General features: G+C 46.6%; 1 protein-coding gene across 6 annotated transcripts in view; it reads right to left on the minus strand.

Moving 5' to 3' along the window:
* Positions 1 to 16,507, minus strand: part of LOC129862634 (A-kinase anchor protein 13-like) — a 98,064-nt gene that overhangs the window by 53,699 nt on the left and 27,858 nt on the right. For all 6 annotated transcript variants that reach the window (XM_055934483.1, XM_055934481.1, XM_055934478.1 and 3 more), the window contains exons 3-6: positions 11,926 to 12,079; positions 7,614 to 7,937; positions 3,219 to 3,405; positions 43 to 238 (exon numbers count right to left, since the gene is read on the minus strand). In XM_055934483.1, the coding sequence (XP_055790458.1) occupies positions 43 to 238; positions 3,219 to 3,405; positions 7,614 to 7,937; positions 11,926 to 12,079 (861 nt within the window). The remainder of the gene's footprint in view (positions 1 to 42; positions 239 to 3,218; positions 3,406 to 7,613; positions 7,938 to 11,925; positions 12,080 to 16,507) is intronic.

Below are 16,507 nucleotides of genomic sequence, written 5' to 3' on the forward strand. Positions count from 1 at the left end.
GTTGAAAGCAGACGGAGTTAAATGCAGACTTCTATAGCTCACCTTGTTGTCTCTGTGTGAGCGGATGAGTTTCTGTAGCTCCTCCACCTCTCCCTGCAGGCTGGGCGGAGTTTTCCCTGGCTCCGTGTCCACCGTCAGGGTGTAGGTGTTCAGTCTAGGGTGGTGCTGCAGCGCTCGGCCTCCTGGGTAACACTGCCTCTCCTCTGCCTTTATCCGGGTGTCCGGCGAGGTGTCAACCCTGCTCAACACAAACAGAACACACCTGGTCAGAGCGGAGGTAGCCAAAGCACTCAGCATTGACTCAGCATTCAGCAGCACTACCTACGCCCATATTATATCAACTATTGTGACCCACAGGTTTATTCCCAGGGTAGGCACCGGAGACCAACCTTTCACCATTCCACCGCCGACCTCACCACCAAGCTGGTCAGCTTCATTGCTACTTCTATCTCAATCAGAGAACTGGTATTTAATGAATTGTTCTATGATATCGGTGGAATTGAAAAAGTAAACACCACTTCTCCCTTTCTAATCTCCTCCACCAGTGAAACCAGTTCTACTGAGTTACAAAGAGGAACAAAAAACAAAGAGATCAATCATAGCCGTGCTAAAATGACGTTTTCTGCATGAACCTATTCTAAACGCCTCTTGTAATGGCAACATCCTGGGAGGGACTTTAGTAGTGTACTGTCCTGTTGAGCTGGCTCTGGGTGTGAGTCTCTCTCTGCCTGGGTTGAGTCATCTGTTCTACTCACAATGAGTGGAACTGACTCTAATCGACTCAGGGGTGATGATGTCACCATTGGTAAGCTCCGGTGAGAAGGACACAAATCCAAAACAATCTGATGGAAACAAAGGGCATGAGGGAGTCATGCAGTAAATGGATGGGATGAGTAAGATCGTACCCCTCTAGCCCCATGCAGCCCCTGGGACAGGAGTGCAGACCTGGGTTCAAATACCATTTGAAATCATTTCCAATACTTTATGCCGTGCTTGATTGAGCTTGCCTGGCTTAACGGACCAATAGAATAGTTCCAAAACCCTGCTCCATATCCCACTCCAAGCAGGCTAGAGCAAATACTCAATGGTTGGAAATAGTATTTGAGCCTTGGTCTGCAGGAGCGATGAGATCAGAGGCTGTTCTCACCTGCCTCTTGGCGCTCGGTGCCAGCACAGGGCTGAATGGGTCTCCATGGCAACCCCCTAACATCATTCACTGGGGAATGAAAGGCAGGACACGGCACGGGGGAAGAACAGAACAGAGCCACGTTGTGGGACCTGAGTAGGGAACCTGAATGCAGCCAGGACCCAGCCTCAATCTCAGGAGCCAGGGGAGAGAGCTTTTAACAACACACAGTTGCCATGAAGATAACTGTACTATAATTTTGTATTTTTTTATTCCTTTATTAATGGTATATGACCTAACCAGCTTATTTCTACAGCCAGCGGGTGGAATGTACACAACTATGCTGTTGGGATTCAGCCATGACACCTAACTGTTCTCCTGTGCCAAATAAACCGCCGGCTGTCCCTGACCTGAACTAATCCTGTCTCAGAGCATTTAACGTCAGAAGCCAGGTGACTCAATCTCTCCACTCCCAGCTTAACTCATTTCAGGAATCTTTAAATACACTCCCGAAAACTACACCGAACAACAGCCTCCCCAACTACACCAAGCAACATTAGAGAGATGAACATGGGTTGGTGTCTATGTGACTGGTCTAACTGCTACATTCAGACGAGGAAGAGTGGGTAAGGAGAAATCCCTGGTCTAGTCTAGTGAAAACAGTTGCTTTGTTCTCCTCTGTAACACACACAGTGCCTCTGAGGAGCTCCCGCCAGTGCTGCTCTCTCGCTCTGACGGTGATCGGGTGTCAAAGCCACCAAACCAGGCCGAAAGAGACCCGACAGAGACCGTTGACCCAGGGGACAGCAAAGCAGTCTGTGTGACGCAGACAGAGAGACACCATGCAGTGTTGGTGCCTGAGAGTGTCCCTATGACCCGGTCACAACTGTTCCACGCAGGTCCCTGTCGGGGACTGGGTGACATCTGAACCTCAATGTCATAGAGAGTGATAAGTGACCTCTGGTGAACTCTGTAATGAGGTCAACCGTATGCGCTCAGATGGAGAACAAATCACCACTGTGTCACGGACGACACTGATGGTAAGCAGGTAAGCAAACTCGTTTGGTGAGGTGCTAGTTGAGGCTGTGGCTGGGAGCAAATTATCTCTATTAGATAAACTGGAAATGCAGTTTGTATAGTAGTTCCATGAAACAACTGTTTCCCACCATCTTCACTACGACTTTTTCAGTGGTAAATCTGTCATCTGTGTTTGGGAGAAGTAACCTACTGGGGCTGCTGAGTTAACATTGGTCTAGTTTTGAAACCAAAATGTTGGCTGGGTAATTTTTTTTCTTGTGTTATTTTATAGCTCAGATGTTTGAGAGCACTGGTAACCAATCCCATACAGCTGGTACAGCCTGTGAGAACACAGAGTAGCATACGAGCTGTCCCTCCTGATTCTAAAACAGTACATTTTTTTTTTTAAACGGACGTCAAATGTATGCCATCGTGAGGCGCCAGCTTGGTACATTTTGTGATTTTTGTCCCAGGAAGACGAGCCATACTGGTCTGGCTTGACGTACTTAACAAAGTGCATATAGCGTTGGACTCTGTGCTGACAGCAGCAGTTCGGAGCGAAGCTGCAGAGGTCATCCTTGGTCTGTCTGCTTGTCTCTGTGTTCCCCAAACACTCCAAACACATTTCAACATCCCCAGCTCCTAACTAACCAGAGCTGTTCCCATTCCCACGGTTACATAAAGACACCTCTCGCTGGTTTGGATCCCAAATCCTAATGAGCTCGCTTGAAATTCTTGCCTATTCATCTGTAGGAATGCAAGGGTATGTGTTAACGAAAAGGGCGGCGAAGAGCTACCTAACGACGTGACCATGTTGAGAGCAATTAAATGCTGTGGAGAGGGTTGTGCATTTCATTCACAGATAACATTCTGAAAACAGCAGAATATATTATGAAGACACGGTTTCTGCTTTTCTTTCACACGTCCCCGAGGTAGTAGAAATGACTGGCTAGCTAGCTTACTCCTATAGAAGCATAATAATCGTGTATCTGAAGGTTATCACTACTGTAGTAAAGGTTGTTCATATGTAGGCCCTGTGTGAAGTATATAGGATGGGACTCAGGTGAGTACTTACCCAGTGAAGAGCTGCTGTAGCTGGTCGTGGCCCCTCTTCTCTGCCACGCTGACTGGTGTAGAGCCCTGCTTGTTGGGCAGTCTGAGAGCCTCTCTACCTCCTGGCTGCTGGAGCAGGAACAAGGCCACCTTCCGCAGCCCACGCCGAGCTGCAAAGTGCAGGAGGGTCTCGTGTGGACTGGGCTCAGCTGGACACGACAGGGAGGGAGGGAGGGAGGTTTACACTGGGCTCAGCGACGGTCAACAGTTCCAGTCCTCTCACTAGAACACGGCACACATGCAACGATGTGCTGCCAGCAGGCATCCAACAACACTCCAGCTTCTGCTTAATAGCCGACGTGTTTACTCTGCCACTCTGTGATCAGTAACCTGTTTGGCAGTGCAGTATGTTCACGTGTAAATCCCTAAGTGCATTTTCAGGCATGCACGGGCCGAGCGCCTCCCTCTCTCCCCTCTCCCTAACTCCTCCCACCTTTGCTATAAGCCTGAAGTGATTGCCCTGTCAGAGTCCCGCCCTCCTAACCTGTGTGACCCACCGTCCTGTCTGAGTCATGTGTCTAATAACCCCGCCCCCTATTTCCCTCTCACCCCTCCCACTGGTCAGACTGCTGATCCTCTGCTTCAATACACACTGAACCAGCAGGAAGGCCTGACATGGAGGTGTGTCTTTTACTACAAACCATACAGCTACAGTCCCATTTCAGTGTGGGTAATTAAGTCGTATGGAGACTTTCTCCCAACGCAAGACAACTCACAATGGTGTATTAGGAGATTATCTGCAATGTTACAGAAGGCTCTATTCTGAGAGCAGAGAGCCTTGTCGACCGGGCGGTCGCCATTACTATCCCAGCAGTACGAGGACACACAGTGGGAGGATTGTTCTACTTTGGTTAATGAGAGGCTGGGAAAGAGACTGCCCTGGTTTCAACGGCCCACTGGGAATTCAACAAACCAATTTGGAGCCCCCATAAAAAGAGGTGTTGCACAAAAATGAGTCCTACTAGAAACGTAATCCGGTACTGAGGAGTTGGGGATTAAGTCGTAGCGGAGCTGAGGGTGCTAATTTAACACCGTTTGCACCAGGTCTGACACCAGGAGTCTATGTTTGAAGCAGATCATTTGAATGACTGCTGCACATCAGAGCAGACCAGAGTAGAAGGTTTTCTTGTCTCATTTTCCTGTGAAATGCTGTCAGAGAAAAAGGAACTAAAAGAAGAAACACGTACTATATTGCATCACACTGACAGACATACTCAATACAATACAAAACGTGCATACAATGGCAGGTTAGCTGGTTTGTAACATTGATGGGAAACTATCCAATGTGAAAAGGAAAATCAACCCTTGTCCTGACCTCTACTAGACTCAGTTCAGTGCATCTGATTTGTAGAAACACGGAGACAATATGAGCATGGGCCGCCATTTCCTCTCTGTCAGCCACATTCTATGGTAGGACTCAGCGTATTCACTCCAACAGCCACTTACAGGAGTAGGGAGAGACCCTAACAAATCAGATTTTCCACCAGCGCTGGATTCTCATGGCTGCCTCTTTCCCACAAACCCTCAGTATAACTGCTACGCGAAGCGCTGGAATGCTAGCAGATCCTCTGTTGGCATTTAGAGTGTTGGCAGTCGATGTGACAAGGGATAAAATATGCCTTTAGGAGTTTTACTGCATTTTTTCATGATAATAATGGCCCTCTGTGCTTTATTTCAACCAGAATGAGTTGTTGGCTGGGGCTGGGCACTGGGGCCGGGCAGTGCCAGCAGAGCCAGTAGAGAGAGAGAGCCTCTGGACCTAAGGCCCGCTAGTTCCAGGGCTCACCGCCTGTCGTCCAGGTACCCGGGACCAGCTTCAGGAAATGCCAGGGCTGGAGAAGCCATTACACAGCTGGCCCACTCAACCGTTGGGGGGAGGAATTTAACCTGGCTGCAGGATCATCTATTCTAACAGACCCCCCCCCCCCTTTTTTCAAACATCAGAGAGTTTTGGAATCAAATATTATCAGGGGCCTCAGGTAACAGTGGAACCGGAGGAGATTTCGAAGCACAGAGGAAATAGGCAGAGTCACATGTCCCACCTCATAAAGGACTGCAATGCTTTCATCTGAGTGCACGTCAGGCCTAGAACCACTTGAAACATATAAACCAGTCAATCTGACAGGTGTTTCTAGCTCGCCATACATTGTTGGCTAGTTCTGTACATTGGTGCTGGGCAGATATCTCTGCCAAATCACTGAGCTCTTACAAGCTCAATCCCTGAGAAAAAAGGGACAGACGTCATTGAGATACTAAAGATCCCAAAAGGTTTAATAGGATATATCGTTCACTGAGAGGCCAAGATCAAGTAGTCCTTTAAAGAGGCTGATAGGATTTAAAATTTTAAAAAAGGCTGGGGGAGGGGCACTCTCAGTCTTTAAGCTCAGCATTTTTTGTGTTCCTCTTATCTATGCCTGACAGAGGCACATGGTAACATCACAACAGGACATCTGCTAGCCATAACAGCCGTCAGTGGCTCAGCGTGGCCTCCATCCTCCACATTCTGACAGCATGCACAATGTGTAACTAACATTAAAGCATTAAACACATTCTGTTAGTATGACAATCTGTCATCAGTCAAAGCAAAATACAAAGACAGTAGACGCCTAGACGCAGACATGCATAAAAAGCATGTGGGTTCTAGATTTCAGTGAGTTGGAATGAGACCGTATGTTTCAACAACAGACTACTCAAAGGGGACCTGAGGCAAAGATGACTGAACAGTCCTGCATATGGCCTGATTTAGTATTTCTGTAACTATCAAATCAGCCCAGCGTTTACATTCTTAATCAACTATAGACGATGGGTTAGAATTGGTAAGCAGTGGTAAACGGAATGGTCTAGTGAAAACAATGCCTCAAGGAAAACAGAAATGTCCTGTTCAAATCTGTTTCCTTCAATTTGGTGTTCCAAATGACCTGCAGGAGCCTATAGTTTTCATGATGACCTATGGGTCCTGTACTATTAAATGGCTCTATAGGGCCATACATTCCAACCGATCTTTCAAGTGGCTGAATATGCTGTCTGTCTGTCTGGTCTGCCTCAAGTGGGTTCATGACCTCTACTGTGACTGTATGAAACTTAATTCATACAGTCTTTAATTCCCGGTGCAGAGAGAGAGTGTGAGAGAGAGAGAGAAAGTGTGAGAGAGAGAAAGTAAGAGAGGGGGGGGGGGTGGGAGCACACTAACACTCTACTGACAAGAACAGGCGTACAGGCTCCAAATGTAACAAGCATCAGTCAGCTGTGACCAGAGCCCCCGACATGTATCCCAACAATCCCCTTTGAGCTCCAGAACAAGTCCCAGGCTCTGGTTAATAGACCAAATAAACACTGTTGGTTACTGCCCACTTCTTCATTGGGTGGGAATGTTTGTTTTTAGCATATCTGACATTGCGTTCCTGACTTATGACGACCCAATAGGAGCAGAAAACAGAAACACACAGGAGGAAATAAAGTGGATCTAAACTCAGCCGGAGAGTCCAGCCAAGAACATCAGGAGGGAGGACTGGAGCTATCCCAGGGGACACTGGGGCATGATGGCAACCTCCCTCTCTCAGATAGAGCCCTTCCTCTCCTCACTAGGCAGACCTCTCTGGTCAGACTCTCACACCTCTCACCGGGTTGTCCTGAACAGAATGAGCCTATGGTTGTCTACTGTGAAGAAGACTACCACCTGAATGTACACCACTCCTTTCCATGCGCACCAACAGTACGATCTGTTTCTCTGAATTGCCCTGTGAAGGTCTTGAGTCAGGTGAACTGCTGTGTCCTCAACTTTGGTCTAATCATTTCCCCAAACGTTCAATTGCTATCATGGCTACGCAACCTCCCTCTCTCAGATAGAGCCCTTCCTCTCCTCACTAGTGCAGACCTCTCTGGTCAGACTCTCACTCCTCTCACTGTCAGGATTCCTGTGTGCCAATTAACAGAATCACTGCAGTGGGATTGAAATGTCAGAGCACCCCCCCCCAAAAAAAACACAAGGCAACAAAGTGACCTCTGATTGGTCGTTACCACGACCGGCTCTTTCTCCGGAGGCCATGAGTGGCTGGAGCAGATTTTATGCCCGGGAGGCGGAGCTGGAGTATCGTTAGTGAACCACCCGGTGGGCGCGCTCCACTACTCATTCAGTAGAACGGGAACCCGGCCAAATCATCTCTCAGCTCGGGAGGAAAGGAACAAATGTTTCTCAGTCTACTTAATTACCTCACTGAGGCGTGCACCGAACACAGCAGCACATACTGTATGAAATATACAGGCACATTAAGAGGGAATAAAGCAGACCACACCGTGAGAAGCACTCAAAAATAGGTCCACAGTGACGCACAAAGCGGAGACCCTATCCCTAACTCACCTATGCTGTTGTCCAGGTTGGTACCTGGTGGTGTGCCCATGTTGGTACCCAGGACGCTCCACCCCTGGGGCAGGGCCAGGTGTCTAAGGGCCAGGGAGAGGCTGTCGTCCAGCCGCTCACACTCCTGCAGCGGGATCTGGCACTCGTCCAGCAGCAGCGCCCCCTCCAGACCGTCGGCCTGCCCCGCAGCGCTCACCAGGAACTGGGCCATGTCAAAGGCCAGGTCCTGGACGAACTGGAAGCGCTCCTCAGCCACGGGATCCACGGAGCCGCCGGGCCGCGCCGAGCACAGCGTGACCTGCACCGACTCAGAGCAGTCATGGGCTAGGAAGGAGAAGGGGTTAGTTTACTTTTTACATACAAGCATGGGCTGAGGGACCAGTTTGTTACTGTACATACACATGCTTCAGACATGCAAAAATACTTTACAGTGTGAGTTTACAGGGTGAGTTTACAGCGTGTATCGGCCTATACAGTTCAGTTGAGCCTAGAAAAAAGAACAGAAAAATAGAGGCATAAGCTCCACTGTCCCGCTGCAATGCAGGCGTGAGATTTCTGTGACCTCTCTGGTTGCTAAGATGCTCAAGGTCCAAACATGAAACCCTCTTTGACAATGAATAGTTTTAAAAACCCCAGAGGAATGAAAAGGAAACATTCAGCGTTTAAGTCTCTCGTCAGCTAATACGGGTAGAAGTGACAGAGCAGGCAAAATACCACTTAGCTTGCCCAAATAACTTGGCTGGTGTCAACAGGTTTCAGAGTGGACTAACATGAATCTACCCTCCCTCCCAGTGGACCTTTCAACAGACAATTCTAATTATATTTAAAGGTGTATTATTGAAGAAGCCTGTGAACCAACAGGTAAATATGCTATTCTCACAATCAGAGGAATATCCATTAGCTACAGGTGTCGCAAACAGGGGTAATAACCATTAAAACCTGTTAGCATCTATGAAAAGTGTCTAGCCCTTTACACTCGTACCCGTATACGGCTTGAAAATCCCTCCTGGTAATAGTGCAACTTTTGCAAATGTTTTGTTGTCTGAGTGAGGGAAATGCTGTAAATTAAGAGGACTCGATGTATTCTGAAAGATGAGACGGTGAGGATTATAATAAATACTGCTTTGATGTCATCGAGCAAGCCAAACACTTCACATTTCCATATCATAAAACTCATGTCATTTACAGTGTCGACGTTTATGATCACTGTTTGATGAACAGTTACAAGATGACATGGCGTCATACCCCGGGTTGTCCTGAACAGAATGAGCCTGGTTGTCTACTGTGAAGAAGACAACCACCTGAATGTACACCACTCCTTTCCATGCGCACCAACAGTACGATCTGTTTCTCTGAATTGCCCTGTGAAGGCCTAACACCGTAATATCGTATTTTACAACTTAGCTGGTCATGTTGGCAATAGAACATTTATAATGGGCCATTTTCTGGACTGTGTAAACAACAGTGAGTGTGTGATGCAGGGCTGTGTTCCAATCAAAACAGTGGCAAGTGTGCTTGCTCTAGTTCCTCAACGGCACAGCTAGGAGATAAAAAAATAGGCACCTTATACTGTTGTTGAAGACTCTATGTTGAGTCACAAAAGTGCATTTAAATGACTTTGGAACTGTGCACACTTTGGAGAGGTGTGCGCCTGTGTAGCCACGTGGTGACACCAGTTAGTCCTCTCACTCAAACCCTTAGCATTTCTTGGTCTTATGTTTAACTGACCCCACATTTTCCAGGAATAGTCGTATCATGTAACTGTATGTATACAGAGTATTTTCAGAATGTGGCGAAAAGTACAGTAAATGTAAAATCAACAGTGTAATGTTTGGATTCAGTCTTGAGTCAGGTGAACTGCTGTGTCCTCAACTTTGGTCTAATCATTTTCCCAAACGTTCAATTGCTATCATGGCTATGCTTTTCCTATTTCTTCTGTAGGAAACATTTCCATGTAGCCCTATACGTATAGGCCAATTCCCACGAGTGTAAAGGGTTAAGACATGGCCTAGTGACATGATGTACTGTTCTGTTCCTTTACTATGTCCCTCCCTGCTCTGAAAATGAATGGACTCCACAGCAAAAGGCCACGTGAGAGCCATATTTTATTGACAGCTCATATTAGTCATGCCACAGGACTGAGGGGACAGGGGGGACAGCACGCAAACATTCAGGAGGCCCACCCACTCCTATTCATGGCTCTGCTGACGTCCATACACACAACACAAACACAGATACATCTGAGCTGGGGTTAGCCATCACGCCATCATCAATATGCCACATGTCAGCCATGTTTTTACACGGACCATGCATGGTGATCAGGATGATAACTGAAGCCGCGGTTAAATATAAAAACTACTTTTCTGTCAGACAAAAATATATTTTGGATTTATCTCTAGGACATCTTCTGGTAAGGCTGCCTAGACATAAACACCCGGTGGATGAAAACATGGTTTACTACCAATGACCAGACTGAGACAGATATAATTATGGAGCAAAGTTCTCACATTGTGACAATGTATTTCCAAAGACTGGGAGAGTGGTGTACATGTAGCAGAGAAGCAGTCATAAACAAAGGCAACATTCCTGTGTCAGCTGCCAAGAGGCTTGTCCCATTTCAGTGGAAGCAAAAAGCAAACATCATTAGCTGAAAATCCATGTACAATGTCTCTATTTGCCCATGAAGAGTGGTGTGTGCGTACGCGTGTATGTGTGTGCGTGCGTTCGTGTAACTATAAAAGACTTGGTTTATCCAAACGGATCTGCCACACAGACAAACGGACAAACACACAACCAGTACCACCGTCCAGCACCAGAATGTTGTTTAAAACCCAATCTCTCGTCTGACTGTCCCGTGGGGTAAAAAAAAAAGTCAATGTTTCATTCCTGTTGATAAAAACGTCCTAGCAACCATCAGTTTCACTAAAACAAGAGCCGGGACCACCGGCGGCGGCAGAGCTCTGTGAGGGAGACAGAAGTGCACCTGAGGAGGATGACAGAGCTTTCTGAAGCTCTTCTTCATTTGAAGGTCTTGATGCACTGGCCAAAATCCTTTAAGTGTTCTACACTGGAATGATTACACAGGCCGTGCCAAGGAGCTGCTGCTGCACAGTGGCATGTGTTACAGTCAGATTGTCCCAAACAGCACCATACTGCCTATACTGTGGACCGTGGTCCAAAGTAGTGCACCACTGTAAATAGAGAATAAGGTGCCATTTGGGACGCACATGGAGCCATTCCACTGGAATCTTCCACCCCGCTCTGTTCCCCTCCTCCGGCCTCATTAGGACCCTCTCCGTCAACTAGCCGTCCATCTGTCAGAACGCACAGACGTTCATTTCACTTTCACGCCGTGTCTTCCCTAATTGTCTGGCACCGCACTGAGCCGTGGAGTTGTGTGTATATCAACAAGTCAACGACACGATTGCTGTTGCTGTGGCTATTTCCACAGGAACGAAGAAATGTACCGTAGCTACGCTGTGAGGTCATTTTATATTATGTAGATGACATCATAGCCACCAAACCACACAGAGGGAATACTTTAAAAACAGTCTGCAGCACATCCAGTTCCACCTAATTTAGCGCTGCGACAGCAGGGATGAACCGTACTGTAGATCGGCTAGATAAGGTATCCCGACATTGGGGGAAAATGGCTTACTGGATTGGCACGCGGACACACACTGTAAGGCTGACTGATGATAGCAAGGCTTGTGGAGGTATTTATTAGGCTATGGTGTGTTTACTACTTTGGTAAAAGGGATTTTAGAGATTAGGATTGAGTTATTCCATTCTGTTTAATACTAAGGGAAAGGAGTGGAAATACATGTCCTTATACAAGTACCTAGGGTCAATATGCACGCACGCTCGGGGCAAGGCTTTCAGGAGCTGAATATATCTGTGTTTACTTCTCTAAAGCCTTGTCAGGTTTTCCTCCACTTCCGACATCCGTTACATTAAGATGGAATGTCTCTGAACATCAACAGCAATTAGAGGTCTCTAGCCATAAGTGCAGTGTGTGTTTGACTGTCTCAGAGTGAATTATTAGTCTAGTTTCAATCTGGAACACTTTGAGAAATGCCGGTCATATTCCCAGGACTCCTGGTGGTATGGTAAGTCATTGGGCTGCGGGTGTGTGGGATTGCGTGAGCTTGAGTAGCCATGTGTGGTGTACAGTGTGGCAACGGATACAATACTACTCTAAGTATTGTGAAGACAGACGGCCTGCAGTGTGGCAGTACTACTGTACTTTCCATTGGCCAGCTCAATGGAATGTTTGGGACCTTTACGCCCTGTGGTGCATTGTGGGACTTACCTGGGCACACGGCCTGCAGGGTGACATGGCTGATCCTCAAGGTGCTGGTCAGGTGCCTCTGGTTGGTGCCAGCAAACAGCAGGTAGAACTCTACATCCTCCTCATCCTCCAAATTATCTTCATCACCAAGCTGCACCGTCAGAAGACACTCACCCTGGAAAAAGACAGACAAATGGAAATACAGTTATACTATACATTTGAGCCACATAGTTTGATTGACATAGGTTGAACTTTTACATTGTCAGAGCTCGCAGCAGAATGGCAAAGAACATGACCTCTCTAAACTAGGGCTGGGAAATGCCAGGGACCTCATGACACAATATTATCACGATACATAGGTGCTGATACGATATGTATTGCGATTCTATATGTATTGCAATTCAGTACTGCGATTTGATTGTGATTCGATGTTCCAAACATATTGCTCTGTATGTGTCTGCGGCAGAAAGACGAGAGAGTGTGAGGAAATCAGTTTTGGGGATAAAAGTGCTCAAAACATGTTGGCACACTCTTTAAAACATTTAAAAATAAGATGGAGGATAACCTATAGTTATAACTGACTAGCGCTAGCTAACGCTAGCTAAAACAAAGTATGGTTTTTATTTTTGGGATTTCACATATCGATACTTGGGAGTCACAGTATCGATATAAAATCGGCAAAGATTATATTGCGATACTCTACTGCAGTGTTTCCTCTGCGTTCATTTAAGTGTGGCGCTGCACCACGGCAGAATCATTCCTGCTACACCAAAAGAAACCATAATATATTTCTACCAAACATAGTTTCAATAAAGTTCTGTAAAGCACATTCTCTTTTCTTAGTAAATAGATCATCCATTCTGGGTTCAACACAGTTCTGAAGGTTATTTAGCTCTGTGAGCTGTGGCAGGCAGCCTGCAACTCAAGAAACACAGCGCGCCTGTGACCAGTTGCGTGAGTGACCAGTGCTCGATACAGACGCTCTGCGGCGCGAAACACAATTCACTTGAATCACCTCAGAGTGCTCCTGCGTGAGAAATTGCAAGAAAGGTACGTTAGCTTGTTTGTTTGACTAATGTTAGCTAGCTAGGGGCTAAGGGCTAAAAAACAATGGTGCATATTTAGTCTGTACTAGTCTACAGCATTATGTGTTTATTTCTGAGCTAACTCCACCAGGACCTCGACCCAATGGGTCTGGGCGCATTCAACATCAAGGAGGCGGAGGAGAGAGAGAGGCCAGGTAGAGACGATCAAGACCAGGGAGCAGTTCTGGGCTTGGTTCAGAGAGGAGGTGTGTTTTCAAATGCTGTGATGAAACCAATGTTACATCATGTGTGTTGGATAAACTAATTAGGTCATGGATCCATATCTTGTTGGGCTCCAGGACAGCCTAGACCGGAGGTTTCAACCCCTGGAGATTCGGGGGGGGGGGTGTTGGGACCTCAGGCTGCGTTCTCTAGTGAGAGGATAAACACCTGTATTTTAGGGGTTGGAACATGCTGACGGCAATGATAAAGCTGGCCTTGCAGTTTGATGAGTGGGAGCAGTCTACCCCTGACTATATCAGTGTATTCTGTTAATTTTGAGAGGGACTTCTCTGCAATGAAAGGAGTAAGAACATTTAAATGTGAAAGTTGATCGATTTTCTTTGTCCCTCTCCCTTCTCTTATTTTACTTTTTGTTATTGCAGGTCAAAACAGACTTGAGGAACAGACTGCAGGGAGAGCATCCAGCCGGCTCTCCATCAACAACCCCCCCCCCCCCCCCCCTCCATCAAGGAGCTCAATTACAGGAGGGCGTTGGAAATCTTTTTCCAAAAGCCCAGAAGAATAAAGTGCTCTGACAAAGGCTTTTGTCAGAAATTGAAAAGACATTTCCAACGCTCTCCTTTTGTGATGAACATGAATTAGTGGGCTCTAATTCATGTTCAGTCAAATGTTCCTCTGTTAATTTTGTCAAGATAAACTTTATTATTTCAGAAAGGTCTCTGTTGTGTTTCTTTAGATAGCTGACACTATAGCTAACACTCAACCTTAAATTGCAGACTGTATACTATAATAATTTTACTGATATGTTATTGAGCTCATTTCTGGGGGTGGAAATTATATTTTAGATGGTTTATTTGAGTTTTTCATTTTAAAAAGTCACAAGAACCAAGCTTTCAGTATTTATACATATTTTGTTTTGGGGGGGGTGGGAGGACCCCGCTACCACTAACTGTCCCCCACAGCTAACACATTTTCCAGTGGAAACACTGCTCTACTGTATTGATTCGCCCCCATTCTTATTCTAAACCAGAGGAAAAACCAACACAGAAATATAGGAGAACAAAAAGACCCACGGGCAGGTATCAACACCTGTCTATCACGGTAGGAAGAGGCTGTGTTTTATTATAGCACTATCAACCCATAATGTAGGGTGGAATACTCAACTGAATACATAAAAACAAACCCTGCTAAAACAATAATTACCCCGCCTTATTTAATTACAGTGTATTGCACAAGTGTGTGTGTGTGTGTGTGTGTGTGTGTGTGTGTGTGTGTGTGTGTGTGTGTGTGTGTGTGTGTGTGTGTGTGTGTGTGTGTGTGTGTGTGTGTGTGTGTGCCTTCTTGCATCGGTGTGTGTTATAATGAATGATAATTATTTTAGAGACCTCTTTATACTAAGAACTCTTCAAATTGATAGAGCCCCCGGCCTGGGGTTACAACCAGGCTGTTTGCAGTTCTCTGACAGGTCTGTTATATTGAGGGACCCAGTGTAAACACATGACTACCTGTCATTCTGCTTCACCCAGCGCATGGTCCAGTGTGACAGACAGCTGCACATAGCAAGACCCTCAGCCTGAGAGGAAGAAGGTAAGATTGGAGGACGACTGTGTTTCCTGTTTCCTTAATTCTAGGTTACCCGTGTGCCGGTACAAAGCACCGGACTGCTGGAGCTGTCTGCCCTCTGTTGTTTTCCTCACAGGTCCACATCATATCCACCTTATCACATGCAGCATGAATAACAGATAGGGGGACAGAAAGGTACTGACTAGTCCAAATAACCCATCTCTCTCCTTCAGTGGCAGGATTTTTTTCATACAGAAATAAACACTGAAGATAGAAAATGCATGTGGGAAACATAGATGTCATGGGTAAGAAGAATGCATAGCTTACTCAGTCACACGCAAAAAAACTATTCCCAAATACACGCAACGTGTCCGGAGCTACCAATTGTAGCCTTTGGGGCGGCTAGCTAGCTAGCTTAGTATAGTGGGTGTTCAATGACGTACAGTGGGCGTATGTGGACACGACTGTTGACTTTGGAAAGACTGTAAAAGCCACATCCTTCAGTGCTGAATGCCAGTCAGCTGGTCTGTCTGTGGCTGATGACAAGCGGTTAGAGGAGGCTCTCTCACCATATAGGCTAACACTGCAGCACTTACTTTAACATAAAGCTATGCTTAGAATCAACGGGAAAGCTCTTGCACCGTGTGTGCTAGCACTGTTTAACATACAGCTGTGCTTAGAACCAACTGCTTGAGGACAGAAACCCCCCCAGCCATCCTATGGTTCATCTTCTATACACCACACGACCAAATGTATGTGGACACCTGTTTGTAGAACATCTCATCTCATTCCTCATTCCATATTCCATATTAATATGGAGTTGGTCCCCCTTTGCTGCTATAACAGCCTCCACTTTTCTGGGACGGCTTTCCACTAGATGTTGGAACATTGTTGCGGGGACTTGCTTCCATTCAGCCACAAGAGCATTAGTGAGGTCGACACTGATGTTGGGCGATTAGGCCTGGCTCCCAGTCAGTTTCAATTAATCCCAAAGGTGTTCGATGGGGTTGAGGTCAGGTCTCTGAGCAGGTCAATCAAGTTCTTCCACACCAATCTCGACAAACTCTTTCTGAATGGATCGCGCTTTGAGCACTGGGGCATTGTCATGCTGAAACAGGAAAGGGCCTTCCCCAAACTGTTGCCACAAAGTTGGAAGCACAGAATAATCTAGAATGTCATTGTATGGTGTAGCATGAAGATTTCCCTTCACTGGAACTAAGGGGCCCAAACCATGAAAATAAGCCCCAGACCACTATTCCTCCGCCACCAAACTTTACAATTAGCACTATGCATTGGGGCAGGTAGCGTTCTCCTGGCATCCGCCAAACCCAGATTCGTCCATTGGACTGCCAGATGGTGCAGCGTGATTCATCCCTCCAGAGAAGTTTCCACTGCTCCTGAGTCCAATGGCAGTGAGCGTTACACTACTCCAGCCAACGCTTGGCATTGTGCGTGGTGATCTTAGGCTTGTGTGCGGCTACTCGGCCATGGAAACCTATTTCATGAAACTCCCGACTAACAGTTCTTGTGCTGAAATTGCTTCCAGAGGCAGTTTGGAACTCGGTAGTGTGTGTTGCAACCAAGGACAGACAATTTTTTACTCGCTACACGCTTTAGCACGGCGGTCCCGTTCTGTGAGCTTGTGTGGCCTACCAATTCCACTTCACAATAACAGCACTTACAGTTGACAGGGGCAGCTCTAGAAGGGCAGACATTTTATGAACAGACTTGTTGGAAAGGTGGCCATTCTACTGCCAATGTTTGTCTATGGA

This window comes from Salvelinus fontinalis, chromosome 9 (genome assembly GCF_029448725.1).
Source record: "Salvelinus fontinalis isolate EN_2023a chromosome 9, ASM2944872v1, whole genome shotgun sequence".
In the NCBI taxonomy this organism is placed as follows: Eukaryota; Metazoa; Chordata; class Actinopteri; order Salmoniformes; family Salmonidae; genus Salvelinus; species Salvelinus fontinalis.